This window comes from Ursus arctos, unplaced genomic scaffold (genome assembly GCF_023065955.2).
Source record: "Ursus arctos isolate Adak ecotype North America unplaced genomic scaffold, UrsArc2.0 scaffold_7, whole genome shotgun sequence".
Classification (NCBI taxonomy): domain Eukaryota; kingdom Metazoa; phylum Chordata; class Mammalia; order Carnivora; family Ursidae; genus Ursus; species Ursus arctos.
The window spans coordinates 54,150,517-54,176,052 of record NW_026623089.1 but is presented as its reverse complement, the minus strand read 5'-3'; the positions used below and the strand labels follow the sequence as shown (position 1 = coordinate 54,176,052).

The 25,536-nt window shown below is 41.8% G+C and overlaps 1 protein-coding gene across 1 annotated transcript in view; it reads right to left on the bottom strand.

Annotated features, from left to right (window-relative positions):
* The window catches only part of PPA1 (inorganic pyrophosphatase 1), a 35,480-nt gene extending 11,227 nt beyond the window's left edge, over positions 1-24,253 (bottom strand). Inside the window, exons 1-6 of the mRNA XM_026504374.4 lie at positions 24,079-24,253; positions 21,179-21,237; positions 7,692-7,745; positions 6,685-6,804; positions 4,469-4,555; positions 3,116-3,242 (exon numbers count right to left, since the gene is read on the bottom strand). Coding sequence (XP_026360159.1) covers positions 3,116-3,242; positions 4,469-4,555; positions 6,685-6,804; positions 7,692-7,745; positions 21,179-21,237; positions 24,079-24,142 — 511 coding nt within the window. The 5' untranslated portion in view covers positions 24,143-24,253. The remainder of the gene's footprint in view (positions 1-3,115; positions 3,243-4,468; positions 4,556-6,684; positions 6,805-7,691; positions 7,746-21,178; positions 21,238-24,078) is intronic.
* Positions 24,254-25,536: the final 1,283 nt, after the last annotated feature.

Genomic DNA, 25,536 nt, shown 5'->3' with positions numbered 1-25,536 from the left:
TCTCTCCAAAAGTTGTGGCTAGTCTAGAGTTCTCTCCATCTAGAAACCTCAGTAACGAATGGCAGATAGACACTGTCTTGGGCTGTCATTGTGGGGAAGCTGCATACTACTTGCACCATGGGGCCAGCCACCCAGAGAAAGTTTTCAGGGTTCTAATACCCTCTACTGCAGGGAAATGATACCCTAGCAAAATGCCGCTGACATAATGACAGGTGTGTCTCCCCTAGCTGCGGCCAGAGCATGCCACTTAGTGCCTGTGCTCCTGTGTACGGAGCACATGTGAAAATGGACACACTGATTACGAGAATCACTGTCAAAGAGTAAATAAATGGAATGAATGCATTCTCACTGTACAAAATTTTAACAATACAGAACTATCTGAAACAAAAGTCAGTCTCTCTTTATCATTCTCTCTTTCTGACTCTGACTCTTCTTCTGCTATCACATCTCCTTCTGACTACAGCTGAGAAAAGTTCTCTGCTTTCAAGGACTCATGGGATTAAATGGGGCCCATCTGGATAATCCAGGATACTCACCCCATCTCAAGGACCTAACCTTAATCACATCCGAAAGTCCATCTGCCACGTAAAGTAACCTATTCAGAGTTTCTGGGGATTAGGAGGTAGACAACTTTGGAAGGGCTGCGGCATTATTCTGCTACTATAAAATTCTACAGGTTTTGACAAATGCATAGTATCATATATCCACCATTACAGTGTCACCATTTGTGGTGAGAAGACTGTCCCCAGAGATGTCCACATCCTAATTCTCAGAACCTATGAATATGTCATGTTAACATGGGAAGAAGGAACGAAGATTGCAGGTGGAATAAGGTTGCTAATCAGCTGATCTTGAAACTGGAAGATAATCCTGGTTATCTGGCTGGGCCTACTCTTAACGGTCTTTATGTGGAAGAGGAAAGCGGAGAGTCAGGGACGAAGACGTGATAAAGACTTGCCTTGCAACTGCTGGCTTTTAAGAGGGGACATGAATCAAGGAATGTGGGCAGCCTTTAGAAGCTAGAAAATGCAAGGAAAAATATTTTTCCTTAGAGCCTCCAGAAGGAACACAATTCTGCTGACACCTTGATTTTAGTCCAGTAAGACCCATTTCAGACAGGCAAGAGACGACCAATTCAATAACTAAAATGGATTCGATCATTTACTAGAGTCAAGATTAATATAAAAACAGTCATGATAACAAGAAAGACAGTTACAAGGCATAAACATTTTTCAAAAAGGACTCAGACAATCAAATTATAGCACTAACCCACACATTTATGGCCAATTGATTCTCAGTAAGAATGCTAACACAATTCAATGGGGGAAGGAAGAGTCTTTTCAACAAATGGTGCTGGGACAACAGATGTCCATATCCAAAAGAATGATGCTGGTCTTCCACTTCATACCGTATACAAAAATTAACATAAAACCGATCAAGGGCCTAAATGTGAGAGCTAAATTTATAAAACTCTTAAAAAGAAACATAAGTGTAAACATTTGTGACCTTGGACCACAGGTAATGGTTTCTTAGATATGACACCAAAAGTATAAGAAACATTCATAAGAAAAATTCATAAATTAGACTACACAAAAATGGAAAGCTTGAGTGCTTTCATTAAGAAAATTAAAGGACAATCTACAAAATGGAAGGAAATACAGGTAAATCATATATCTCATGAAGGTCTAGTACCCAAAATACAGAAAGAACTCTTACAACCCAACAATAAAACCTACGACTGGAATGGCTACAATGAAAAAAAAGGTAACAAGTGGGCAAGTAAGTAGAGAAATTGGAACACTAATGGCTGGTGGCAGGACTGTAAAATGGTGCAGCTGCTTTGGAAAATAGTTTGGCCATTCCTGAAAAGGTTAAACATGAAAGTCCCCACATGACTCAGCAACGCCACTCCTCGGTATCTGTATCCGAGAGGATTAAAAACATATGCCCACATAAAAACTTGCTCAGGAATGTTCGTAGCAGCAGCATTATTTCTAATAGCCCAAAACAACCCAAATGTCTATCAACTGATGAATGAATAAACAAAATGTGGCCCAGATCCATGCAATGGACAGAATTCAGCCATGGAAGGACGGGGTGCTGATACATGCTGCAACATGGATGCACCTAGCAGGCATGAGGCTAAGTGAAAGAAGCCAGACCCAAAAAGCCGCATGTATATGACATTCCACGTGTATGAAACACCAGGATAGGGATATCCACGGAGACAGACAGTACATTAGTGGTTGCCAGGGCCTGAGAAGAGCAGGGAGTAGGGAGGGACCGCTTAGAGGCAGAGTTTTCCTTTGGAGTGATGAAATGTCCTGAAATTAGACGGTGGTGATGGTCACGCAACCTTGTGAATGTACTAAATGCCACCAAACTATACACTTTAAAACTGTTAAAACGGTGAATTTTGTGTTAAGTGAATTATACCACCAAGAAAAGGGGGAGGGGGGAGAAGTACTGATACGTGTTATGATGTAAATGAGCCTTGAAAACATGACGTTACGTGAAAGAAGCCAGACAGACACATTATCATACGATCTCACTTGTGCGAAATGTTCGGAACAGGCAAGTCCATAAAGACACACAATAGATTCGTGGTTGCCAGGGACAGCGGGAAATGGGAACGGGGAGTGACTGCTAATGGATATGGGGCTTCCTCTCAGGGTGGGGAACCTGGTCTAGAATTAGATAGCGGAGCCAGCTGCACAACGGAGTGAATATACGAGGAATCATAGAATTGTACGCTTTAAAACAGCAAATTTTATGGTATGCAGATTATATCTCAATAAAAAATATTTTTAAATAAATAAATAGAGCAAGTAAATGCTAATATGTATGGAAGGAAAAGAGAAAATAGTAAACACAAGCTACCAGTTTTTTCTTTCCTGGATTGAAGGAGAAAGTTTAGTTAATTACTAAGTGAATTACTGAGAAGTTCCCTATGTGAAGTAACAATGCTTTGTCAAATGTTTTGCTTCTACATTCTTTAACAGTTTGAGGGCATGGGCTTATTCCTTACTGCTTACTGAAGGCAATTCTGTCATTATAGGTTAAGTTTGGTGGTGCATAAGATTTACACAGACTTCAGATCTTCAGATTTCCTTACCATTGTAATTGGCTGCATCGGGATCATCCACATTAATGGCAATGACTTTCCAGTCGGTTTCCCCTTCATCGATCATAGCCAGTATGCCCAGAACTTTCACCCTAATTATTTCACCTCTGGCACATACCTGAGAGTCAATAACCACAGTTAGGACAAAACTACAGAATGAACCTTTGGAGAAGTTTTACTTGGTGGATAAGAGGAAATACGGAAGACGTCAAGTTTCTGCAAACTTACCTTAAGATTGTTCCTTTAACCAATTTTTAAAAAGCTAAACAAGCAAATCCCTGTCAGTCCTATCAAAATTGAAAATAGGCACCCTTATTACTTATAGGCCCTAAGAAAAGCAGTAGCATGGTCAGGATAATTCATATTTTTTGAACTGTCACTGATTGTGCCAAAGAATAAATCCTCCATAATGTTTCAAATTCATACTTAAATGTGTTTTCTTGAAATAAGTCGGTCAGAGAAGACAAATACCATATGATCTCACTCATGTGGAATTCAAAAAGAAAACAGATGAACATATGGGAAGGGGGGAAAGAAAAAAAGGAGAGAGGGAAACAAACCATAAGAGACTTTTAGCGATAGAGAACAAACTGAAGGTTGCTGGAGGGAGGTGGGTGGGAGGGATGGGTGAGATGGGTGATGGGTATTAAGGAGGGCACTTGTTATGATGACCACCAGGTGTTGTATATAAGTGATGAATCACTGACTTCTACTCCCAAAACCAATATTGCACTATATGTTAACTAACTAGAATTTAAATAATAAATAAATAAATGTGCTTTCTTTGCTTTTTATTTTATAGAAATGACTGAAATAGGCAAATCATACAATATGACTTAACTTTATGAGTTAAAAACATGAATGACAGCTTTGTTTTCAGTTAACTATTTCCCTGACCTGAGAAAGATCATAAAGAAATATAACTATAGTCATAATCTTAGAGCAGCCCTACTTGATAAAGAAATTCTGACCATGATAAAGAAATTCCAGCTCATGAGGTTATCTTGCATGGGCCAGCTCACTGACCAGTCCCGAATCATTAGGCAGGGTTTGCCCTTCACTGAGATGAAATTTGCCTCTGGGTACACTTCACCTCCTGACTCGTCACCTGCCTTCCGAAGACTTCTCCCGCATGTACGTACAGTCACGCACTTTTCTAGACTAGGTTGCAATGCACAAATTATAACATACAAATGCTCAGATGAACTAGACACTTTTAATTTATCAAAGAGACATCATTATTTCACTAATATAGTTTATTCACAACATTTTTTAAAGGATGAACTTTGTGTACCTCATGACTATCATCTTGACACTACAGAAAAATATTTCAGATTCCATTACCTTACTTCCAATTTCACATACATCAATGGGGTCATTGTCACCACAACAGCCAGTGTGTTTGTCATTGTGTCCTGGGTCTTCCCAAGTCTAAAAGATAATAAATAATAAGGCTGCGAGTATATCACTCCTACACATGCTACTGACAAAGTGGATCGCGTTTGACATTAAAAAGTCACATCCCGGGGCGCCTGGGTGGCTCAGGCGTTAAGCGTCTGCCTTCGGCTCAGGGCGTGATCCCGGAGTCCTGGGATCGAGCCCCACATCAGGCTCCTCCGCTGAGAGCCTGCTTCTTCCTCTCCACTCCCCCTGCTTATGTTCCCTCTCTAGCTGGCTGTCTGTCTCTCTGTCAAATAAATAAATAAAGTCTTGAAAAAAAAAAAAGTCACATCCCATGAGTCTTTCTGCAAAAATATGAATCTTCAGCTATTTTCTTCTCATTTTTAAGAAATTCTTTATTCACATCTAAGAATCTTCACTAGACACAATAATTGTAATTAAATGCTAGGGCTCTATTATGCTAAATACGCTATGCTACATACGCTAAACTGACTTTAAGCTTTAAAACAGAGAACGATCTTTTTTCTTTTTTAAGTTTATTTATTTATTTATTTTTAGTAATCTCTACACCCAACATGGGGGCTCAAACTTCCGACCCTGAGATCAAGAGTCATATGTGCTACTAACTGAGCCAGCCCGGCGCCCAGTATGATCCTGTATAAGACAAGAACGAACCACCTAACAGCAGAGACAACATGCAGACACAAACACAAAACCAAATATTCACCTAAAAAAATACATTAGAAGTAAAGTGTGCTTGATGGACTCTTCATGCTCACTATTTTCTACTAACCAGATTTTCCTTAGAATAAATTTCCAGAACAGAAGTTAGTAGACAACAGTACTAAAGCGGAAATGAGATGTTCTGGTGGCAAGAGTGTCATCACTGACCAGGAGCCAAGACCGAAAAGTTCAATCAGGATTTTCTGGAGCTTCCTTCCAATTGCTGCCTTTCTTTCCTGAGCCTTGTAGGGCATCCCACAAAGGGACGGCGGGCCTGTGCTCGATGGCAGCTTGAAAAGGTTGCTATTGTTCTAGTTCTTTGCTCCCGCAACTGAGAACTTACCTCTCAGATTTGTTTGCCTGCTCCGCTGGAGTAAAGGCAAAAACAGAAAAGTGAAGAGGCCTAAAGGAAGACCGGATCCAACAAAGCCAAATCCAACCTCCAGAACAAGACTCTCAGCAGTGTTCTCCCAAACGGATACTATTTTGAGGCTAACTACTAACTCAACTGACTGGGAAGTGGAGTGCCGTAACTAAGGCGGACAACGACTCTGGATTAGCTAGCAAGCTAGGAGTGTGAGCTACGTGCTGGTACCGCACGGACTGTTTCACAGTAGGGTCCACTTAACAGACGTAACGGTTCAGAAAAACAAACCATTTATCAACAGGAAAAAAGCAAGACTGAATATTTCATGTAAAAATCAGAAGTACCACAGGCATTAGCCTGCTAAACCCGAATTAAATAGCCACATTTACTCATGACAGACACGATTCCAGTGACTCCTCATTTGAATATTAAGTAAGAACCTGCTATACACACTGGCATGGAGTGGGGATAAACTGGTCAACAGTGCGGATATCCTCCCTCCTCAAAGTGTTGGCTCGTTAGGAAAACAGAACCCCATTTACTACTTTACCACAAAAAGATTGGCACTAAGAAGAAATGAGGACTCTCGACATAAAATCTTACATGTGTTAGGTTCAACAGCCGTAAGGGCGAAGTGCTAGTAATATCTTGGGGAGACAGGTCCCGGGAAGGCAGAAAGGCAAGTTAGGTGAGCTAGCGAATGGCAGACTTGGGATGTGGTGCCAAAAATCAGTGCTTTCAACCGCTAGGCTAGGCAGGCTCTCGTAAGAGGTGTGCCACTCATTCTGCAAAAAAACTATGTGAACGGTTTATAACCAGTCCATACAGAAAAATAAAGATGTCAGAAAAGAACCAACTTTCAGATGTGAATTTAAACATTGTAAATATTCATCTTTCAGTTTATCTTGAAAATAAGTTGTTCAAGGAAGTATTAAAATAATTACTCTTATGTTGTTAAAATCTACTAGAGCAAAAACTTTCTGCACGTTTAAATCTTTTTCACTAACGGCAGTAGGTTAATTGTTTATAAGCTAAAAAGTACATTTTGAGAAATCACACAGAGACATACCTGGGGGATGGCCCCATAGTTCCAGATGTACCCTTTATAAGGGAACAAATTTGCAACGTAACGGAGTTTTCCTTTTTTCACATCTTGTTTAATTGGGTTTAAAGGGTCCTTTGTAGCTATCTGAAATAAAAAATTTCAAATCATTGCATATTTGGATATAAAATACTATTCAAATAAGAATCTGAGGAAATGAATTATGGAATGCACATCCCCTAATTCCACCTTAATGACTTACTTTACCTCTATCATTTTTATGATTTGATATAAAAGTTTTTCCATAATCAGCCTTTATTTTTTTATTAATATTTTTTTTCATAATCAGCCTTTAAATAGAAAACTTATTTGAGATATATAGAAGGGAAAAAACACAAACCAAAAAAAACATTTACTTAAGTGAAAACTAAAATTACCTGGAATAAATCCTAATATTTGATAAATGTCTTAAGGTTTTTAGTAAAAGGGCACAATAAATACTATCCAACTTAATCTTTCCTTTAAAACATTCAAAATTATTCAAATATTTGAGTATATAATATATGCAAAATGTGGGTACTCTCAAAAAGCTTAATTGAGTGGTATAAAATGTGTAATATATCCTCAACAAAAAGCCAAGCCTATCAGGTATCATCAGAAAGAAATTAATAAAATGCCAACAGAAATTTCAATAAAATCACAGGTGTCTGGGCTAACTAAAGAAAGCCTGCTGACTCTGTGGAAGAGTCAATGATGGACTTGAGAAGACAGGAGGAAAAGGTAGTCCTAGGCTTCCAGAATGCCAGAATCAAAGGTGTGGGGAAGGAAAGTCTGCTGCATATTTGCAAACAGTAAATGGTTGAGTTGGAGTCCAAGTGGGAGATTGGCAGGCCACAGGAGATCCAACTGGAAAATGGACTGGGACTAGCAAGAAGAAAACCTTCGACTTCAGTCGTTGAATCCTTGAGCAAATCAGTGTGGCTAGGTCACAATTAATATCCTAAGTCTGATTATCAACGCAAGGGGAAACGTACCTCCATTTTTGCATTAGACCAGCGCGGCACTTCAACTACCATGTGGAACACATTCTGAAAAAAAAAAAAAAAACACCACAGAATGTAGATGGTCACAGGAGCTAATTCGTTCTCTTACCTCGGCAAGCGTGCCCTAGTTCTTCCAAAGTTAAATTGTTCATTACATTGGACCTTTGAAGTCAATGGACTTTCAATAAAATTCATCAAAAAATCAGATCGACTAATGAATGAAGAGATAAAGCAAATATGCAAATTAACTGTAGACTCAAGGTGGTGCGTGTGTGCTCGTCCGTGGTGTAATTCTTTCAACTTTTTTGTATGTTTCAGTAAAAGTAATTGGTTTTTCATAATAAAATGTTGGGAGGTGGGTAACAATGTCCCTATAAAGAAAGGAAACCGTTTTTAAACATAGCAGAACTTCTCCTATCTCTGAGGAAGGCCATCTTCAAAGCCATCACCTCCAAAGGCTACTCACTTCCTTCGGTGACACTGCAATTGCTCACGATGTTTCTGGAAACTCTGACTTCAGAGGCAATTTGTAAGACAAACCCCAAGTCCATTTAATTACTTTGTCAGACTTTAGTTTTAGCCTCATATAAAATCAAACAGCTTGATTACCCACATCATTCTTCCAATTTGGCTGTTTTTAAAAAATCAAGTACTCAGGAAGACCAGAAGTTTGATACTGAAGAGCACGTAAGTTCCAAAAATATTTTAACCCATGGCAGTTCTACTGTAATTAGTTTACAGCCTTAAACCAAGCTCGAAATGGTCAGAAAATTATTTTCACCAAGGAATAAAACTTTAAATGCAGTTTTTCAGTTTATAGCCTCTGCAAAAGGCATACATGAAGCCAAATCTGCAATTATTCTTTCATAAAATGTATATTTTTAAAAGTGGATTTCAAATGAAAATAACTTAGGGGCGCCTGGGTGGCACAGCGGTTAAGCGTCTGCCTTAGGCTCAGGGCGTGATCCCGGCGTTCTGGGATCGAGCCCCACATCAGGCTCCTCCGCTATGAGCCTGCTTCTTCCTCTCCCACTCCCCCTGCTTGTGTTCCCTCTCTCGCTGGCTGTCTCTATCTCTGTCAAATAAATAAATAAAATCTTTTAAAAAAAAATCACTTAGTTACACACTTCTTAGGACTACTTCTCTGCTACGTTGCATCACAAAACAGGGACTGAGGGGCGCCTGGGTGGCTCAGTTGATTAAGCGTCTGCCTTTGGCTCAGGTCATGATCTCAGGGTCTTGGCGAGCCCTGCTGAGCAGGGAGCCCACTTCTTCCTCTTCCTCTCCCTCTGCCTCTCCCCTTGCTCATGCTCACTCGCGTGTGCGTGCGCGCGTGCTCTCTCAAATCAATCAATAAAATCTCTTTAAATAAAAATAGGGACTGATATGTTCCAAGGGAGTAAGTCAAAGGTTTCAAGCCAAAAATTACCCTGCTGTTCCTTTTAACCAAACATAAAGGCTACAGGGTTCACAGTCTAAAACTTCTGTCGCTTATTTAAGCTCATGGTCAAACCCAGGGACACTAAAGCGTTTCACAAGTTTCTGCTCCAAACCTCTTAACACCTACTTGATATATAACATAAAACCCACAAAAAAATGGGTTTTAAGCCAGTAAGTGCTTAATTCCTATAAAGTAATAACTGTGTGGTTTAGAAAAACCACCATGAACATTGTTCATGGGTAGACCCAATCTTTGATTAAATTTCATTCTACCCACTATATGTTTGCAAGAACTACGTCTATCTTGTACCACTCCTCAGGCATTGAAATGGAAGATCTCTGTGTTTACAAACAAGTCAGACCTCTCAGCAGCAATATCTGAAAGGCTCACTAGATGGAGCTGTTACCACGTGAAAGAGGAACTGAGAAGCAAAAACCAAGGAGATTGGTTAATGTTTTTAAAGAACACATTACCGAATGAATAAATTACCTCAAGGGAAAAAAGTGGCAAATAGAGCTAAAATATACGAATTTGAAATCTGGTAACTATATTGAACATTTTAATAGAGTTAAATGATAAACACGTATAGATCCTCAAAAATCACATTACCTGATATTACAAACCTACATAACTATAATGGGAAGCAAGCAAGCAAAGAAAGAAAAGAAAGAATGAACCAACACTACAGGAAAGAAAACATCTTTCTGAAAATGGTAAGATAACTCTACTGCAAACAGAAGAACTCCAAAAGCCTGAAGATTTGGTGCTTTTTAGAAATTACCTAGAAAAAAGGAGTATCCTGTAAAGAGCCTCAGAGCCGATTCATTTTCTTTCAACAAATAATGACTCATTGAGCGCCACTGTTCTGTTACTTTTCCAGGCACTGAAGATTAGTGGTGAACAGAATAAAAGCTCTTTTAACTCCCTAAAAGTTGGATCTCCAAATCAGGTTGTTTCTGTGTGGAGTCCTCAGGCTGGGGACAGCTGGGGGGCGGTCCACAAACCTGAGTGAGGGATCTTGTCTGTAAAATGAATGTTTAGCACATTTTAAAGTGTTTTAAGTGTTTGGAGATGCCGTAGTAATTCCTGTGTCTTTTTTAAAGCATTGCTTTAAGCAAAGAGCTTAGCTTTTAATCATTTGTCTCTCCAATTATTATCACAACAGGTGTTATTTAAGTATTTTGATATAAAACGGGGGCTCCATTCTTTAGCAGGAACTACTACTACGAAAGAACAGTTTATGTCTCCTAGACAGCATGGCTACAATTCAGCGAGGTGTTCAGGTGAACACTGATCCTTAGGATTTTCTGGGCAATAAAAGAAATCCAACCAATTATTCCATTGCCGGAAACACTTTCACTGTGAAATTATGCATTCTAATCGGAACTCCTGCGCACTGCTGGTAGAAATGTAAAATGGTACAGCCACTGTGGAAAACAGCAGTTCCCCCCAAAATTAGGATTACCAGACGATCCAGCAATTCCACTTCTGGATATGTACCCAAAAGAACTGAAAGCAGGGTCTTAAAGAGGTACACCCATGTCATAGCAGCATTATTCACAATACCTAAAATGTAGAAGCAACCCAAAATGGGAAGAACATTCTGACACACGCCATAACGTGGATGAACACTTAAAAATGTGCTAAATGCTCATTTTATAGACAAGATCCCTCACCCAGGTTTGTGGACACCTGCGCCCCCCCCCCCCCCCCCCCCCCGTCCCCAGCCTGAGGCCACCACACAGAAACAACCCGACTTTGGAGATCCAACTTTTAGGGAGTTAAAAGAGCTTTTAATCCGTTCACCGCTAGTCTTGAGGATGATAAGTGAAATAAGTTAGTCACAAAAGGACAAATACCATACGATCCCCCTTACATGAGGTATCTAAAGAAGTCAAATTCAGAGAGACAGGAAGTAGAAGGGTTAAAAAAAAAAAAAAAAAGTAGAAGGGTAGCTCCCAGGGGGTGGGGAGGGTCGGGGAGTTAGTGTTCAATGGGCGTAGAGTTTCAGTGTTGCCAGCCAAAGAGAGTTCTGGAGATGAAGGGTGGCGATGGTTGCACAATGTGAGTGTACTCAGCACACTGCATCATACACTGAACGATGCTTACGATGGTCAATCTCACGTTTATGTTTATGGGGCTTTTACAATTAACAATTGGAAAAAATTATGTATTCTTACACTTCCAATGTTTATGCATTTAAAATACTGAGACAAGATTTTAGTAAATTTAGTACCACCTGGTTACAAATTCATGCCTTTTTTTCTCTAATCCCAACTGGTTTCAACTACTCAATCCTGGATCTGTGGTCTTATTATCCCCATTGTTAGGGCTTCTCAGAACTCCACTTCTACTATGCTCTGATTCTAAATCCCTGCTCTGGCACCAAGCGCTCAGCTCCTTATTTATAGTTTCAGAGAAAGGAAGGAAGAGGTTAGTACCCCCAGTATGATGATTTTGACAAGCCTGTAGGAGGCAAAGGAAAGGCAAACTGTAGCTTTAGCTCTGACTTCCCAAAGTCAGAGACATAACCGTCAATCTTACTTCCCAGGTTTATAATCATTTCATCAATAAGAATGTGAATGTTATACGTGTCCAGACTCTAAGGAGATTAGAAACTTAAGGCTAAAATTAATTGCATCACTCCATTAAATCAAAAATATTTTTTTAAGATTTTATTTATGTATTAGAACGAGAGAGTGTACAAGTTGGAGGGGCAGAGAGAGAAGGAGAAGCAGACTCCCTCCTTAGCAGGGAGCCTGATGTGGGGCTTGATCCCAGGACCCTGAGATCATGACCTGAGCTGACGGCAGACACTTAACCGACTGAGCCACCCAGGCGCCCCTAAATCAAAAGGATTTTAAATAAAAGTATTTTAGGAATAGAAGAAATGTAACCTATATCTTGATTAGTCTTTTCATTTCATTGATTAAACAGGAATATTACAGTAGTATGGTGATAATAAGTTTTATCTCCAAACTGGTTAGTTTTCTTGTGGGTCAAATTAGTAGTCTAATAAGTTGTTTACTAATGAACAGGCTATAGCGATTTGGTAGGCTATTATTACTAATGCAGTTAAGTATGTATATATAGGGAACATGCCCTTCATTTAATTATATCCCATCGCTGCATCTGGGAGACCTTTGAACACCTCATGACTTATGATCTGTTTCCAGCACTGGATCTGAAGCCTACCGAACACGACACGCTATACTGCAAAATTATGTAAGTGGCTTAAATTAGCATTTTCAAGTTGACCCATCATTTGTTTCTCTGCATAACTTCAGAAATCAAATAAATGCCAGACACAGGAGGAAATACAAAATCACTCTCTGATTCCATCATCCTTCCTTTTATTTTTCTGTTTTGTAATAAAATTTGCAGAAAAACACTGGTGGTAGAGAGGATTTTTTTCTAAATATATCTAGAGATTAGACATCAAGCAAGACGCTAATAAAAAAGGGCAGCTTGCCTTTTTTTTTCTTTTAAACCTCTAGAATAGTTTTAGAGTATAAAATCCCTATCAAAAAGCTCACATAATTAATAAGGAAATGTTCCAACCCCCATAAAGGTGCTTTTGAAGAAGTGTACCAGATTTCATCATTTCTAAGGATATTATACCTGATTAAGTGCTCACCAAGTAACAATGGGTCTTAACCCTTAGTTTTAGGTTTTGGCTTCAAAGTCGATTTTTTGATTACAGGATATACTCTAAGCTATTAAACGTAAATGGATTCCTCCTTGTGCACTGTTGGTGGGAATATACATTAGTGCAGCCATTATGGAAAACTGTATGGTGGTTCCTCAAAACCCTAAAAATACAACTACCATGTGATCCAGCAATCCCATTTCTGGGTGTATATCCAAAAGAAATTCAATCATAATCTTGAAGAGCACTCCCATGTTCACTGCATTATTCACAACAGCCAAGACACAGAAACAAATTAAGTGTCCATCAACGGATATGGCATATATACATAAATGTATGTACACACACGCACACACGTGCGTGCACAAGCACAAATATTATTCAGCCTTAAAAAAGAAGGAAATCCTGCCACTTGTGACTACATGGATGAACGCGGAGGACATCATGCTGAGGGAAATAGATCAGTCAGAGAAGGACAGATTCTGTCTGATCTCACTTATAAGGGGAATCTAAAAAAGTCAAACTCATAAAAACAGAGTAGAATGGTGGTTGCCAGGGGCTACAGGAAAAGGGATTTGAAATGCTGACTGAAGGGTGCAAACTTTCCATTATAAGATGATTAAGTTCGGGAGATCTAACGTACAGCATGGTTTAATGAAATTTGCTGAAAGATTAGATCTTAAGGATTCTTGACATACATACACACAAAAAGTAAATATGTCAAGTGATGAAGAGGTCAATTTGCTTGATTGGGGGGAATCATTTCACAATGTACACATATATCAAAACCTCACATTGTAGACATTAAATACACGATTATTTGTCAATCCCACCTCAGTGAAGTTGAAAAAAATTTTTTAAATATTTTAAAAAGAAAAAGTAAATGGATTCCTAATTATTTCATTGACAAATGATAAAAGTCTATTTGAGGGGCACCTGGGTGGCTCAGCTGGTTCAGCATCTGCCCTAAGCTCAGGTCATGATCTCAGGGTCCTGGGATCGAGTCCTAAGTCGGGCTTCCTGCTCAACAGGGAATCTGCTTCTCTCTCTCACTCTGCCCCTCCTCCCTGCTCATTCTCTCTCTCTCACTCTCACATACTCTCTCTCTCAAATAAATAAAATCTTTTTTAAAAAGTCGATTTGAGAAGGTGACAGAAAGAAATATGATAAAGTTCACACTGTATATGCCTCCTATTCATTTAGAATTGTAACTTAACAAAAGAAGATATGGTTTATATCAACCAAAAAAATTTGCTCAGTAATTGTGTTAAGAGTCCAGGGGAGATGGTTAACCTATTAGAATTTGAAACCCAACAAACACCTTTCAGGAATACTCATTTAGGTTTCCAATTACACAGATTTCCTACTCATATCAGTTCCAACAAACTCTGCCATATGTACCTATAGAAAGTAATAAAACTTAATTGATGTGTCTGGGGCGCCTGGGAGGCTCAGTCCATTAAGCATCTGCCTTCGGCTCAGGTCATGGTTCTAGGGTCCTGGGATCAAGCCCCACATCAGGCTCAGGCTCCTTGCTTAGCAGGGAGCCTGCTTCTCTCTCTCTCTCTCTCTCTGCCTGCCACTCAACCTCTTAAAAATAAAATCTTAAAAAAAAAAAAACCTTAATTGATGTGTCATAACTAAGAATAAGCTCTTTATCCACCTCCACTCAGAAGAGCTTTAAGAGAACTAAATTTTAAAAACAGATATTATAACCATAATCTGTTTACTTTCTTCTCTTTATAAAATCAAGCAAAAGACTGCATTTCCAGCTGTCAAACTTTTCTATGATTTTCAATAACAATTTTGACCACAGAAACTTTCCCAAGAAAAATGCACATTTACACCAAATCGTAGTATTATAGAGTTCACAGAACCTCAGAAACCCATCCAGGCCGCTTCAGGGCCTGGGGGTCACCAAGAATCCCTGGAGTAGAAGACTTTAGAGCCCTTCCAAAGAAAGAAAGTTCTTATGCATTTCAATTCTAAGCTTAAATAAATAAATAAAGCCTTTTCTTCTGCATTATCAAAGAGATACTCAATGGTAGAAAATTTGGAAAATATAAAAGCCTAAAGTAAAATCTACCCCACATACATAATCATTCAAGGAAGTATAGCACAATGGTTAAGACCACAGGTTTCTGGGGCGCCTGGGTGGCACAGTCGTTGAGCGTCTGCCTTTGGCTCAGGGCATGATCCCCGGCATTCTGGGATCGAGCCCCACATCAGGCTCCTCCACTGGGAGCCTGCTTCTTCCTCTCCCACTCTCCCTGCTTGTGTTCCCTCTCTCGCTGGCTGTCTCTGTCAAATAAATAAATAAAATCTTTAAAAAAAAAAAAAAAAAGACCACAGGTTTCTGAGGGGTGCCTGGGTGGCTCAGTCGGTCAAACTGTCTGCCTTGGGGTCAGGTCAGGATCCAGGGCTCCCTGCTCAGCAGGGAACCTGCTTCTCTCTTGCCCTCTGCCCCCCTTCCCCCACCGCATGCTTTCTCTCTCTCAAATAAATAAATAAATACATAACGCCACAGTTTCTGAGCCAGAATGCCTTGGTTTCAAGCCTGCCACTGCCACTCGTGAATTCTAGTTGCTGATCCTGGAAAATGGGGCTAATGAAAGAACCCAGCTCAGAGAAGGCCATGATGGCTAAATGATGTAATCCGCACAAGGGCTTTAGCATAGCACCTAAGGTACAGGAAGCATTCAACAAACAGTCACAATACATAATATTTTTAAAGATTTATTCATTTATTTGAGAGAAAGAGAGAACGTGCTGGTGTGCTCATGAGGGGGTAGAGGGAACAGGAGACAAGCCGACTGGGCGAGGCTCAATCCCAAGACCCTGAGATCATGACTGGAGCCGAAATCGAGTTAGATGCTCAGCCAACCAAGCCACCCAGGCGCCCCAGGAACAACATTTTTTGAACTTTTTTTTCAAATCTTTTTTTTTTTTAAGATTTTATTTATTTATTTGAGAAAGAGCGAGAGAGAGAGCACAAGCAGAGTGAGGGGCAGAGGGCCCGATGCGGGGGCTCGATCCCAGGACTCCGGGATCATGACCTGAGCTGAAGGCAGACGCTTAACCAGCTGAGCCACCCAGACGCCTCGACAATGATCTCAAATGAGGCTTCATTAATAGGCTATGTCCACAGAATCATGGGACATCAGTGCAGAATGTAATCTAAAAACACCCATCAAGATTAACACTGTTCAGGGGTGAAGGAACCACTCAATATCGTAAAGCCAGTTAGTGGTAAAAGCAGGAGTAAAATCGAGATACCTTACTCCTGATTCAGTGATTTTTACTCTATAAAATAGAGCTCTGAAAGACTAAAGAAATAACCAGTCATTGTGCTCAATATCATCATCCTATTTGTCTGGTTATTGTTTATGGAGACTATCCTATAAAGCCAGACATTGTGGCTGTATGTTATATGCATATTTAATCATCCATCCCAACTGCTTTTTTTTGACAAAGTTGACAGACCATAGAGTTATGGTTAAAATATCTGTTTTCAAAATTTAGTCACCTGCAAGCTCATCTGGGGGCGCCTGCAAGCTCATCTGGGGGCGCGGGGACAGGAGTTTATTGTCAGTTATGACATGCCGGTTAAGTTTAATTGTCATCAGTTTTCATCTGTTCCCAGATCCAGCTTTGGTTTAGAAAACATGAAACCAAAAGATAAACAAAACAAAACAAAAATCCAGAAAACCCATTCCATATACATACAAAGTTGGGGAAGAAAACTGTTTAAATTATTAATTCAGCAACATTTTTAAAAATTCCATTTAAGGAACTGTCTATAAAAAGAAAATTCAAACCAAAACAAACCCTGTAAGGAAGTGAGTAATCGAAAAAGCATCCACTTGAGTATATCCCCTCTAAAGATTTCAGGTACCCTGAGATAGTATCTCTAAAAAGTTAAAAATGATACATGACTGCAGGTGTCCGGCTGGCTCAGTCAGTAGAGCACTCGACTCTTGATCTCGGGGTTGTGAGTTCAAGCCCCATGTTGGGTGTAGAGATTGCTTAAAAATAAAATCTTTTTTTTTTTTTTAAGATTATATTTGACAGAGAGACAGCGTGAAAGGGAAAAAAACCAGGGGAAAGTGCCCCAAAAATAAATCTTTAAAAAAGAAAAAAAAAAAAAAAAAGAGGGCTCCTGGGTGGCTCAGTCATTCAGCGTCTGGCTTCAGCGGCTCAGGTCATGATCCCGGGGTCCTGGAATCGAGCCGCATGTTGGGCTCCCTGCTCAGCGGAGAGCCTGCTGCTCCCTCTCCCTCTCCCTCTGACACACCCCCTTGCTTGTGTTCCCTCTCACGCTGTCTCTCTGTCAAATAAATAAATTAAATCTTAAAAAAAAGAAAAAGAAAAAACAAGAATGATACACAACTGCAAAACATATTCTGTTAAATTTCTGAAGCATCAACCTATTTGATTATAAGCTTGACTTTTTTTTTTTTAGAAGAGGAAAAAAGAAACATAGTTCCATATTTATATATCCTCCCAACAGTCACCTGGAAAACAAACAGAGCCTATATTGTGAGACCAAGTATTTAACAAAGTTTAAGATATAGAACAGAAAAATACCAAACTCCTAAATGTAAATATCAGGTCATGATATTTAAGCACTTTAAGATTTAGATAAAGCTTAATCTAGTCAGTGTTTCACACTGCTTATACTATGTTCTGGATTTTACAAATTTCTCTTATCTCAGAAGTTTTATGTCAGAAGATACTCTGAGCTACAGGTATTTTTTTATGTGACCCAAAATAGACCTAGAGCAAATGACAAAACCCATCGAGTCCTTGCCTTTGTCTTCTCCTTTCACTCAATGGACTTGGAAATAAGCCAAGCAGAGTGTTTCAGTCACAAGGATTCCCCGAACTGGCTGATCACCTGGGAGCATATATACCAAATCGAAAGCTGACCCACACTGAGAAGTCCTGACATGGAGCAGAATATAAACCTTGGGGCATTTTTCCTTAGTAAAACTGACAGAGTTGTGTGAAAGGTCCATTCCCTCATCATCACCCCTCAAATCACTGACCATATTAGAGATAAAGTCTACAGCCACACACATAAAGATGTATTTACATAAACTTAATCACTCTGGAACTTTTCAAAAAAGAAAATCATATTCTTCTCTAACCAATGGAATTAATCAGATCTTTTATTTAGGCTATAATCCAAATAATTTCTGTGTACCACACCCTTTTTTGTGTTTTGTATAAACTTCCTTAAAAACAAAACAAAACAACTCTTTCCTGCTTCTCGGACAGGAATCTGAAGTGCTGAGGTTCACTGAGGTCTGGACCACTGGCGAAACCCAGAGTTGTTGCAACAGCCTATGTTTTTGCGACAGCCCGGGGTAGTACAAAGCCTGAGTCTTCACTTGAGTAATCCCAGATTATCGCCGCGACCAGTCCCACCAAGACTTCAAGGAGTCGAAGAATAATCTGAGTGAAGATGTTTTACGCAGCACCAAAATGTAGTCTCCGTTTCCTATTTTGGAAAACTAGGCACCACAACTGCTAGAAGCATCTGATCGTTGGCTAGAATATTGTCCAGTTACTTATAGCTATGGTTTGAATGTTCGTGTTCCCCCAAAATTCATTTGTTGAAAGCCTAACCCTCCATGGTGACTGTATAGTAGGTGGGGCCTTTGGGAAGTGTTTAAGACGTGAGGTTGGAACCCTCATGAATGGGGTTAGTGCTTTATAAAAGAGGCTCCAGAGAGATCCCTAGCCCCTTCTGCCACATAAGTACATACTACAAGTCCATGACCAGAAGAGGGCCCTCGCCCAACCATTTTCACACCCTGACCTGAGACATCCAGGCTCCAGAACTGTGAGCAATAAATTTCTGCTGTTGATAAGCTATCCAGTCTTTAGTATTTTGTTACAGCAGCCCAAACGGACTAAGACACAAACACACAAAAACACCCAGCTGATGTCAAAAAAATATTTTTCTTTCTTAGCACATTTGTATGTCAAGTGACCATCAATAAACTTTCAGTCATCATTTTATATCACTTAACTACTCAAAATAGTGAGAGGTCACTATAAAGTACTTCAAGACATATATATATATATATATTAATTATACACCAAACAGATAATCAAGCCAACCAAATGATGCCAATTCAAGAGGCAGAAAGAATCCTGCAGTTCATATCAACTCCCAGGGAATCAGATGTAACAAATTAGTTTCTGAATAAATACAACTTTGAGAATCCCACAGGAAAACACATGCCAATTAGAGGTCCCTCCTGTCACTGTGGCACATAATTGGCCTCTGGCTATTTGCTGCACTGTCTCCAGTCGAAGCCCAGCTCAGGCAGGCTGCTCCGAAGAAACATGTGAGTTTGGTCTGACCTAGACCCAAACGGAAACCCTGAAGTCTTGGAGGGGCTGGGACACCTCCCCACCAGACACACCTGACAGGAGCACAAGCCAGGGCAGCTTAGGATGGAGTCCATCAAAATAAGTAGGAAAAGAAAAGGAAACATTTAATAAAATAACACCACCACAACAAAAAACCACAACAGCCCGCCCCTCCAACTTCCCACTCAGGCTCTGGATGCTGCTGCCAGTTCTCTCCTCTCTCCTCTACTGGAGGTGTGCGGCTTCTGGGATCCCAGGCTCTCTGCGGGGGTCTGGGTTGCAGTTGGTTCTGCTACGTGTGGGAGGGCCGGGGTCTCCGGGAGGACCAGCAGCAGAGGCCTTCCGCTACAGTGAGGGCCGGACAGTCAGTGGCCCACCCTCTAGGGTGTGGGGGCCGTGCTCCGCAGGGACCCCCAGGTCTGCACGGTTTACTCTAAACTCCATCATCATGAGGTGATTTAAAAAAATCTCTACACCTAATGTGGGGCTCTAACTTAAACCTGAGATTAAGAGTCACATGCTCCACAGACTGAGCCAGCTGGGTGCCCCAAAAAGAATTTTTAAAGGTATAAAAAAGTCCTTGTGTTGGTTCCTAAATACAAAACTTCTATTGGGAAGGTGGCTAAAACAAGCTATGAGTTGAAAAAATAATAACTATTAAAATCTGTACAAATAATGCATGTTCTTTGTAAAAAGGTTAGGAAGTATAAAAAGGCAAAAATGAAAATAAAAACAGAGTCACTAGGGGCGCCTGGGTGGCACAGAGGTTAAGCGTCTGCCTTCGGCTCAGGGCGTGATCCCGGCGTTACGGGATCGAGCCCCACATCAGGCTCCTCCGCTAGGAGCCTGCTTCTTCCTCTCCCACTACCCCTGCTTGTGTTCCCTCTCTCGCTGGCTGTCTCTATCTCTGTCAAATAAATAAATAAATAATCTTAAAAAAAAAAAAAAAAAAAAAACAAACAAAAAACAGAGTCACTAACAATTCTACTTCCAAAGGATCACAAAGACTTTGGAATATATAGTTGTAGACATTTTTTTCCTAGCAGAGTAAGATTCTTACCAATTTGTGGTAAATTTGTGAGGTTTCTTCAGCTCCTGGTGTGCATAGGAACAGACCTCTCTTTTTAAAAGTCTGTAGACCTGGGGTGTCTGGTGGCTCAGTTGGTTAAGTGTCCAACTCTTGATTTTGGCCCAGGTCATGATCTCAGGGTGGTGAGATGGAGCCCCTCATTGGGCTCTGCGCTGGGCGTGGAGCCTCCTTAAGATTCTTTCTCCTCCTCTGCCTCCTCCCACCCTCTCCTGCCTGTGCACCCACTCTCTCTCTCTCTCTCTCAAGGAAAAAAAAAGTCTGTAGACTTAACCTTTATTAACACTACGTGCACCTTAACTGTACCGATACATTAAAAGTACTGAATTTCCCTGTAGTCAGTGAATACTCTAGTTTATTTTTGCTGTTTAATAAATAACCCACAACCCAAATTTTGTGCTGGCTACCTGGTTAATTTTAAAACCACTTATGAAGTACTAAGATTTTAGTTCCAAGTACACAGACAGAAGAGACCAATATGATTCCTTTCTTTAAACCAAGGCAGCTTTATTATTAATTTTTAAAGACTCATTTATTTAGTGAGAGAGAGAGAAAGAGAATCCGGAAGCAGGGTCTCTGCTAAATGCAGAGCCTGAGGCAGGGCTCGATCCCAAGACTCTGAGATCATGACCTGAGCAGAAACCAAGAGCCGGCCGCCTAACCAACTGCGCCACCCAGGCGCCCCTAAACCAAGACAGCTTTAAAACATCTGCATCTGTTCCTCTACTCCTTCCCCAATTTATAGTTACCTCTTTAGTCGAAGAATCTGGATTTAAGACTGACTTCTTATTTAGTCAATGTACCTTTAACTTACAGCACAATGAAGCATTTTAAGCACTTATTAAGATATACAAGAAAATCCATGTGGAACTAAGTGATCTGAGTAAAGAGACTACATTTAAATGAGGACATCTTACCTTATCAGCATAAATTGGAACATCATGAAATGGAGATATATATTGTCCTTTTTCATTTTCTGCAAAACGAATTAGAAAAAGTTATTACTAATTTTTTTGTTAACTGTACTTCCAGACGCATTAAGTACACATTTTTAAAAACATTTAATTTTGGGGGGTGATTTTAGCTTTACAATAACATTGGAAAGAAAGGTAGAAATTTCCCACATCCACCCCCCTGCTCCCACACTTGCAGAGCTTCCCCCCATTATCAACATCATTCACCAGAATAGTGACAAAGAAATTTTTTATTCCCACACCAGAAAAACTGGTTGTATACTTTACCTTGCTGACCCCTCCAAGATTGGGTTAAGTTTTCATCCTCTGCTTTCCTTCGGTGTCTAACAGATACTAACCTCTACAATGAGGGCAGGGGCTGTCTTACATCATTTTGTACCCCCAGAGTCTAGCAGTGCCTGGTATATAAAAGGGGGTCAAGCTGGTTTGGACCGATCTTACATCAGTTAACAGTTTACAGAACTAATGAAATAGTTGGGCTCAGGGAGAGGGGAGGGGCCAACTTGCTGAATTATAAAACCCTGTTGTCTTAAGTAACGTTCCCGGAAGACAGAGCCATCTTAGGTTATATTTCTTAAGGATAATCAAGTTGCAACAACACTTTCACAGGTAATTTCTATATTCTAGAGACCTAATTACCATATCCAAAAAGTAATTTCAAAACTTCCTTACTATTCTTTAAGAAACGTAAGGGTCAATTGATACTACATCCCTTCGCATTTAAAAACCAAGGTGGGGAGGGCCAGGGTGGCGCAGTCGTTAAGCATCTGCCTTCGGCTCAGGGCGTGATCCCAGCGTTCTGGGATCGGCCCCACATCAGGCTCCTCTGCTAGGAGCCTGCTTCTTCCTCTCCCACTCCCCCTGCTTGTGTTCCCTCTCTCGCTGGCTGTCTCTCTCTGTCAAATAAATAAATAAAATCCTTAAAACAAACAAACAAAAAAAAAAACCAAGGTGGAATAGCAAAGACTGAGCAGTGACCATCCCCTGTCCCACTATGATCCCTTCAGAGTCACCTGTGACTTTGTAATCCTATCTACTATCAGATTTGTTTTTTAAGATTTTATCTATCCATTTGAGAGAGAGCAGGGGAAGCTGCAGGCAGAGGGAGAGGGAGAAGCAGGCTCCCCACAGAGCAGGGAACCCAATGTGGCTTGATCCCAGGACCCCCGGGATCACGACAGGAGCAGAAGGCAGACACTTAACCAACTGAGCTACCCAGGCGCCCCTCCACTATCAGTTTTAAAGAGACTGGCAAATGTTAACATTACAGGGGCAAAAAATCCTCTACTAAGGACGGGTGCTAAGAAATCTATGATTTAAAAAAAAAACCTTAAAATTATGTAATTACATAGTTGTTTCTAATTATTGGTATTTCTCAAGTTCCAGACAGTTTTATCTAATAAAAAGTTACTTTAGCCAGTGCCAAAGTCAAAAAGAGTGGCTATGGTCTTCCATAGTGGCCATCAAACACCACCATTACATAACCTAAGTAAAAACTGCTGTTTGAATACTGCTTGAAGACAATTCCCCAATCATCCCTCCACCTTCGAACTCTAGGGTCACCTCTCTAAATCCCTCCTTCAGAGAAATTCTGGAGCCAACACCAAATCCAGGAAAAATAGTTTAGTGAATTATTCGTCAAACGTTCCCACAATGCCCTTATTTAACTCCTTATTTAAATTAAATAAAATGGGGAGTCCCATCCTTCCTCGATTTTACCTTCCTGGTAATCTTCATCTACACGGGTAAACTTGAGTTCACTTTCTTTCTCCTCCCACAGCAGGTTACTTATTGCTGGGATCCGTGTTCATTCTCTTCGTATTCCCTTTCGTCCCCTCTATCCCGCTCTTTCCTGCCCTTCACACACCACACGCAAAGCCTTTGCTCCACCTGCCCGTTTCCTTCCGAGTAAACTGTTCTTTACAGTTAAAATAAGAAACGACTTCGGTGACACATTTTCAAACGCCTCCGTGGTCTCCAATAATCTATTCCTAGTGGCTTTGGGGAGGGGGTGGGTAGAGATAAAGATAAACCCGAGGTTTTCCTCCACCTGCAAGACAAAAAAGGTCGTGCGCCAGGGAAAGCGGAGCTCAGCCAGCCATCGGCGTGCTGGGCTCTAAGCGCAGCTCCAGGCGCGGACCTAGGGTGCGTCCCCCTCAGAAGCCGATTCCCTGCCCAAGGGCAAAAACTTGGCGCTTTCTCACTCGTGCTTCCCAGACTGACGTCACCTGTTTGACTTGAAGGGAACAGCTTTCCGTTTCACTAGGCGCCTTCCCAGCATCTGTGCTACCGGGGACACCGCGGCGGGAAGGGCAGGAGCGCTACCCTGGGGATGGGTTAGGTCCTCCACTGACGGCTCCTGATCCCGGCCTCAGTTTCCCCGTCTGCAGAACGCGGGGTTGGATTTGACCCTCAGCTTGGTGCCCACAAGCTGAGCTACACTTCAGGAATTAAGGTCCTTAGGGAGTCATCCACCCCGCCCCAGTTCCTCCAAATCAAGCAATCCTCTTACGAGGATTAGTTTACCCCCGGCCACCCTTCTAGGGTGACTCGGTGGTTTCCTTTTCCATCAGAAGGTGCCCGCCCGAGCAGGACACCTGCAGAACTAGCCCGGCCCGGCGTCGGGTCCCATCGCGCGTGTGAAAGAGAAACGCCGAGCCCCGCCGTCCGGCCTGCGAGCGCGACGTGTGAAACGGGAGGGCCCCGGGGAGCCCGAGGAACCCGGCCCGCGCCCGGGACGATGGGCGGAGCGCGGGCCGCAGGCGGCCGGGCAGAAGGCGAAGCGAGGCCGGGGAATGAATGGGCTGGAGGACGGGGAGGGGCCATGGGCCGCCGACACTCACTGAGGAAGACTCGGTACTCGAGGGTGAAGGGCGCGGCGCGCTCCTCGCTGCTGAAGCCGCTCATGGTGCCGATGACTAGCCGGGGCCGCCGCCGCCACAGAGCCACTAGCCCGCACGCGGCTCCGACTGACAAGGAGAAACCTCCGCGCCTGCGCACCGCGGAGACTGGCGCGGCAAGCGGGGCGGGGAACGGCTTTAAGTGGCCACCCCGCCCCCGCCCGGCCCACCGCGCGCAGGCGCACTCCGCCCGGCCCGCGCGTCCTCTCGCCCCAGCCCCTCCTTCCCGGCCCCGCCTCGCGGGACAGCCGCCTGGCTCCCAGGCTGGGCCACGTGGCTGGCGGAGAGCTGTGGCGCGCCGTGTGTTCTGCTACCGCCCCGAGTGCTGTGGGACGCTGACAGAGGACAGTGAAGGCGCAAGTTCTCAGCTTGCACCAGCCAGGAATTGACCGGCGAGCTGTCCTCCACCGTGCACACAGGGAACTCTCACACCCACTTCCACCCCCCCACCCCCGCCCCGAGTAATTCCTTGTCTCAAAAGGAGTTCCGAAGTCACCTGCTTCACCAGGCGGACCCTACCTTTGATCTTAAAGGTGTGCATTTTTAAGCGAATTTGAGGCAAATTACTGAACCCCCCCCAACAATGGCTACCAGGTAAGTAAGCAGCTCTACCACTTTCTAGTGTAGGACAGCGGGCAAATCGCTGCTAACCTTTCTGACTCAGTTTCTCATCTTGCGAAATGGCGATAGTAATAGTAACTGTTATGGGTTGCTGGGACGATTAACTGAGTTGATACATGTCAAGAGTCGGAGGAAGAGCCTGGCTCGTTGTAAACACTATGGAAGTATGACTTGTTATTTCTACCCTCCCCAGTGAAGGAGGATTCAATGTGCCCCCCTCCTTGCTCAACCCACCCCGGGTCCCCAGGGACTTTTCAGTTGTAAGCATTGGGAAGGTACAGGCATGCATTCAGAGTCCCCTGAGCACATTCTCTCAGGCATAAGTTCCTTGGAGCTTGTTTTTCAACTGCTGTTTTATTGAGTCAGGACAGACCCCAAAAGCTAAAGTCTGATTGAGGCTGTGGTCAGTTAATTGCATCAGTTACTTCCCCAATCCTGTATGTATGTATGTATGTATGTGTGTGTGTGTATGTGTGTGTGCGTGTGTGTATATATATATATATATATATATATATATATTTTTTTTTTTTTTTTTTAAGCGTATTTCAGGGGCCTTGGAGTGACTCAGTCAGTTAAGTGTCTGCCTTCAGCTCACATCATGATACACCAGGGTCCTGGAATCCAGCTCAGCGGGGATTCTGCTTCTCCCTCTCTGCCCTTACCCCTGGCTCTTGCTCTCTCTCTCTTGCTCTCTCTCATAAATAAATAAAACCTTAAAAAAAATTAAGTGTATTTCAAAATCCAAATTATAAATTAGGAACTGATTATTCACTAATTTGA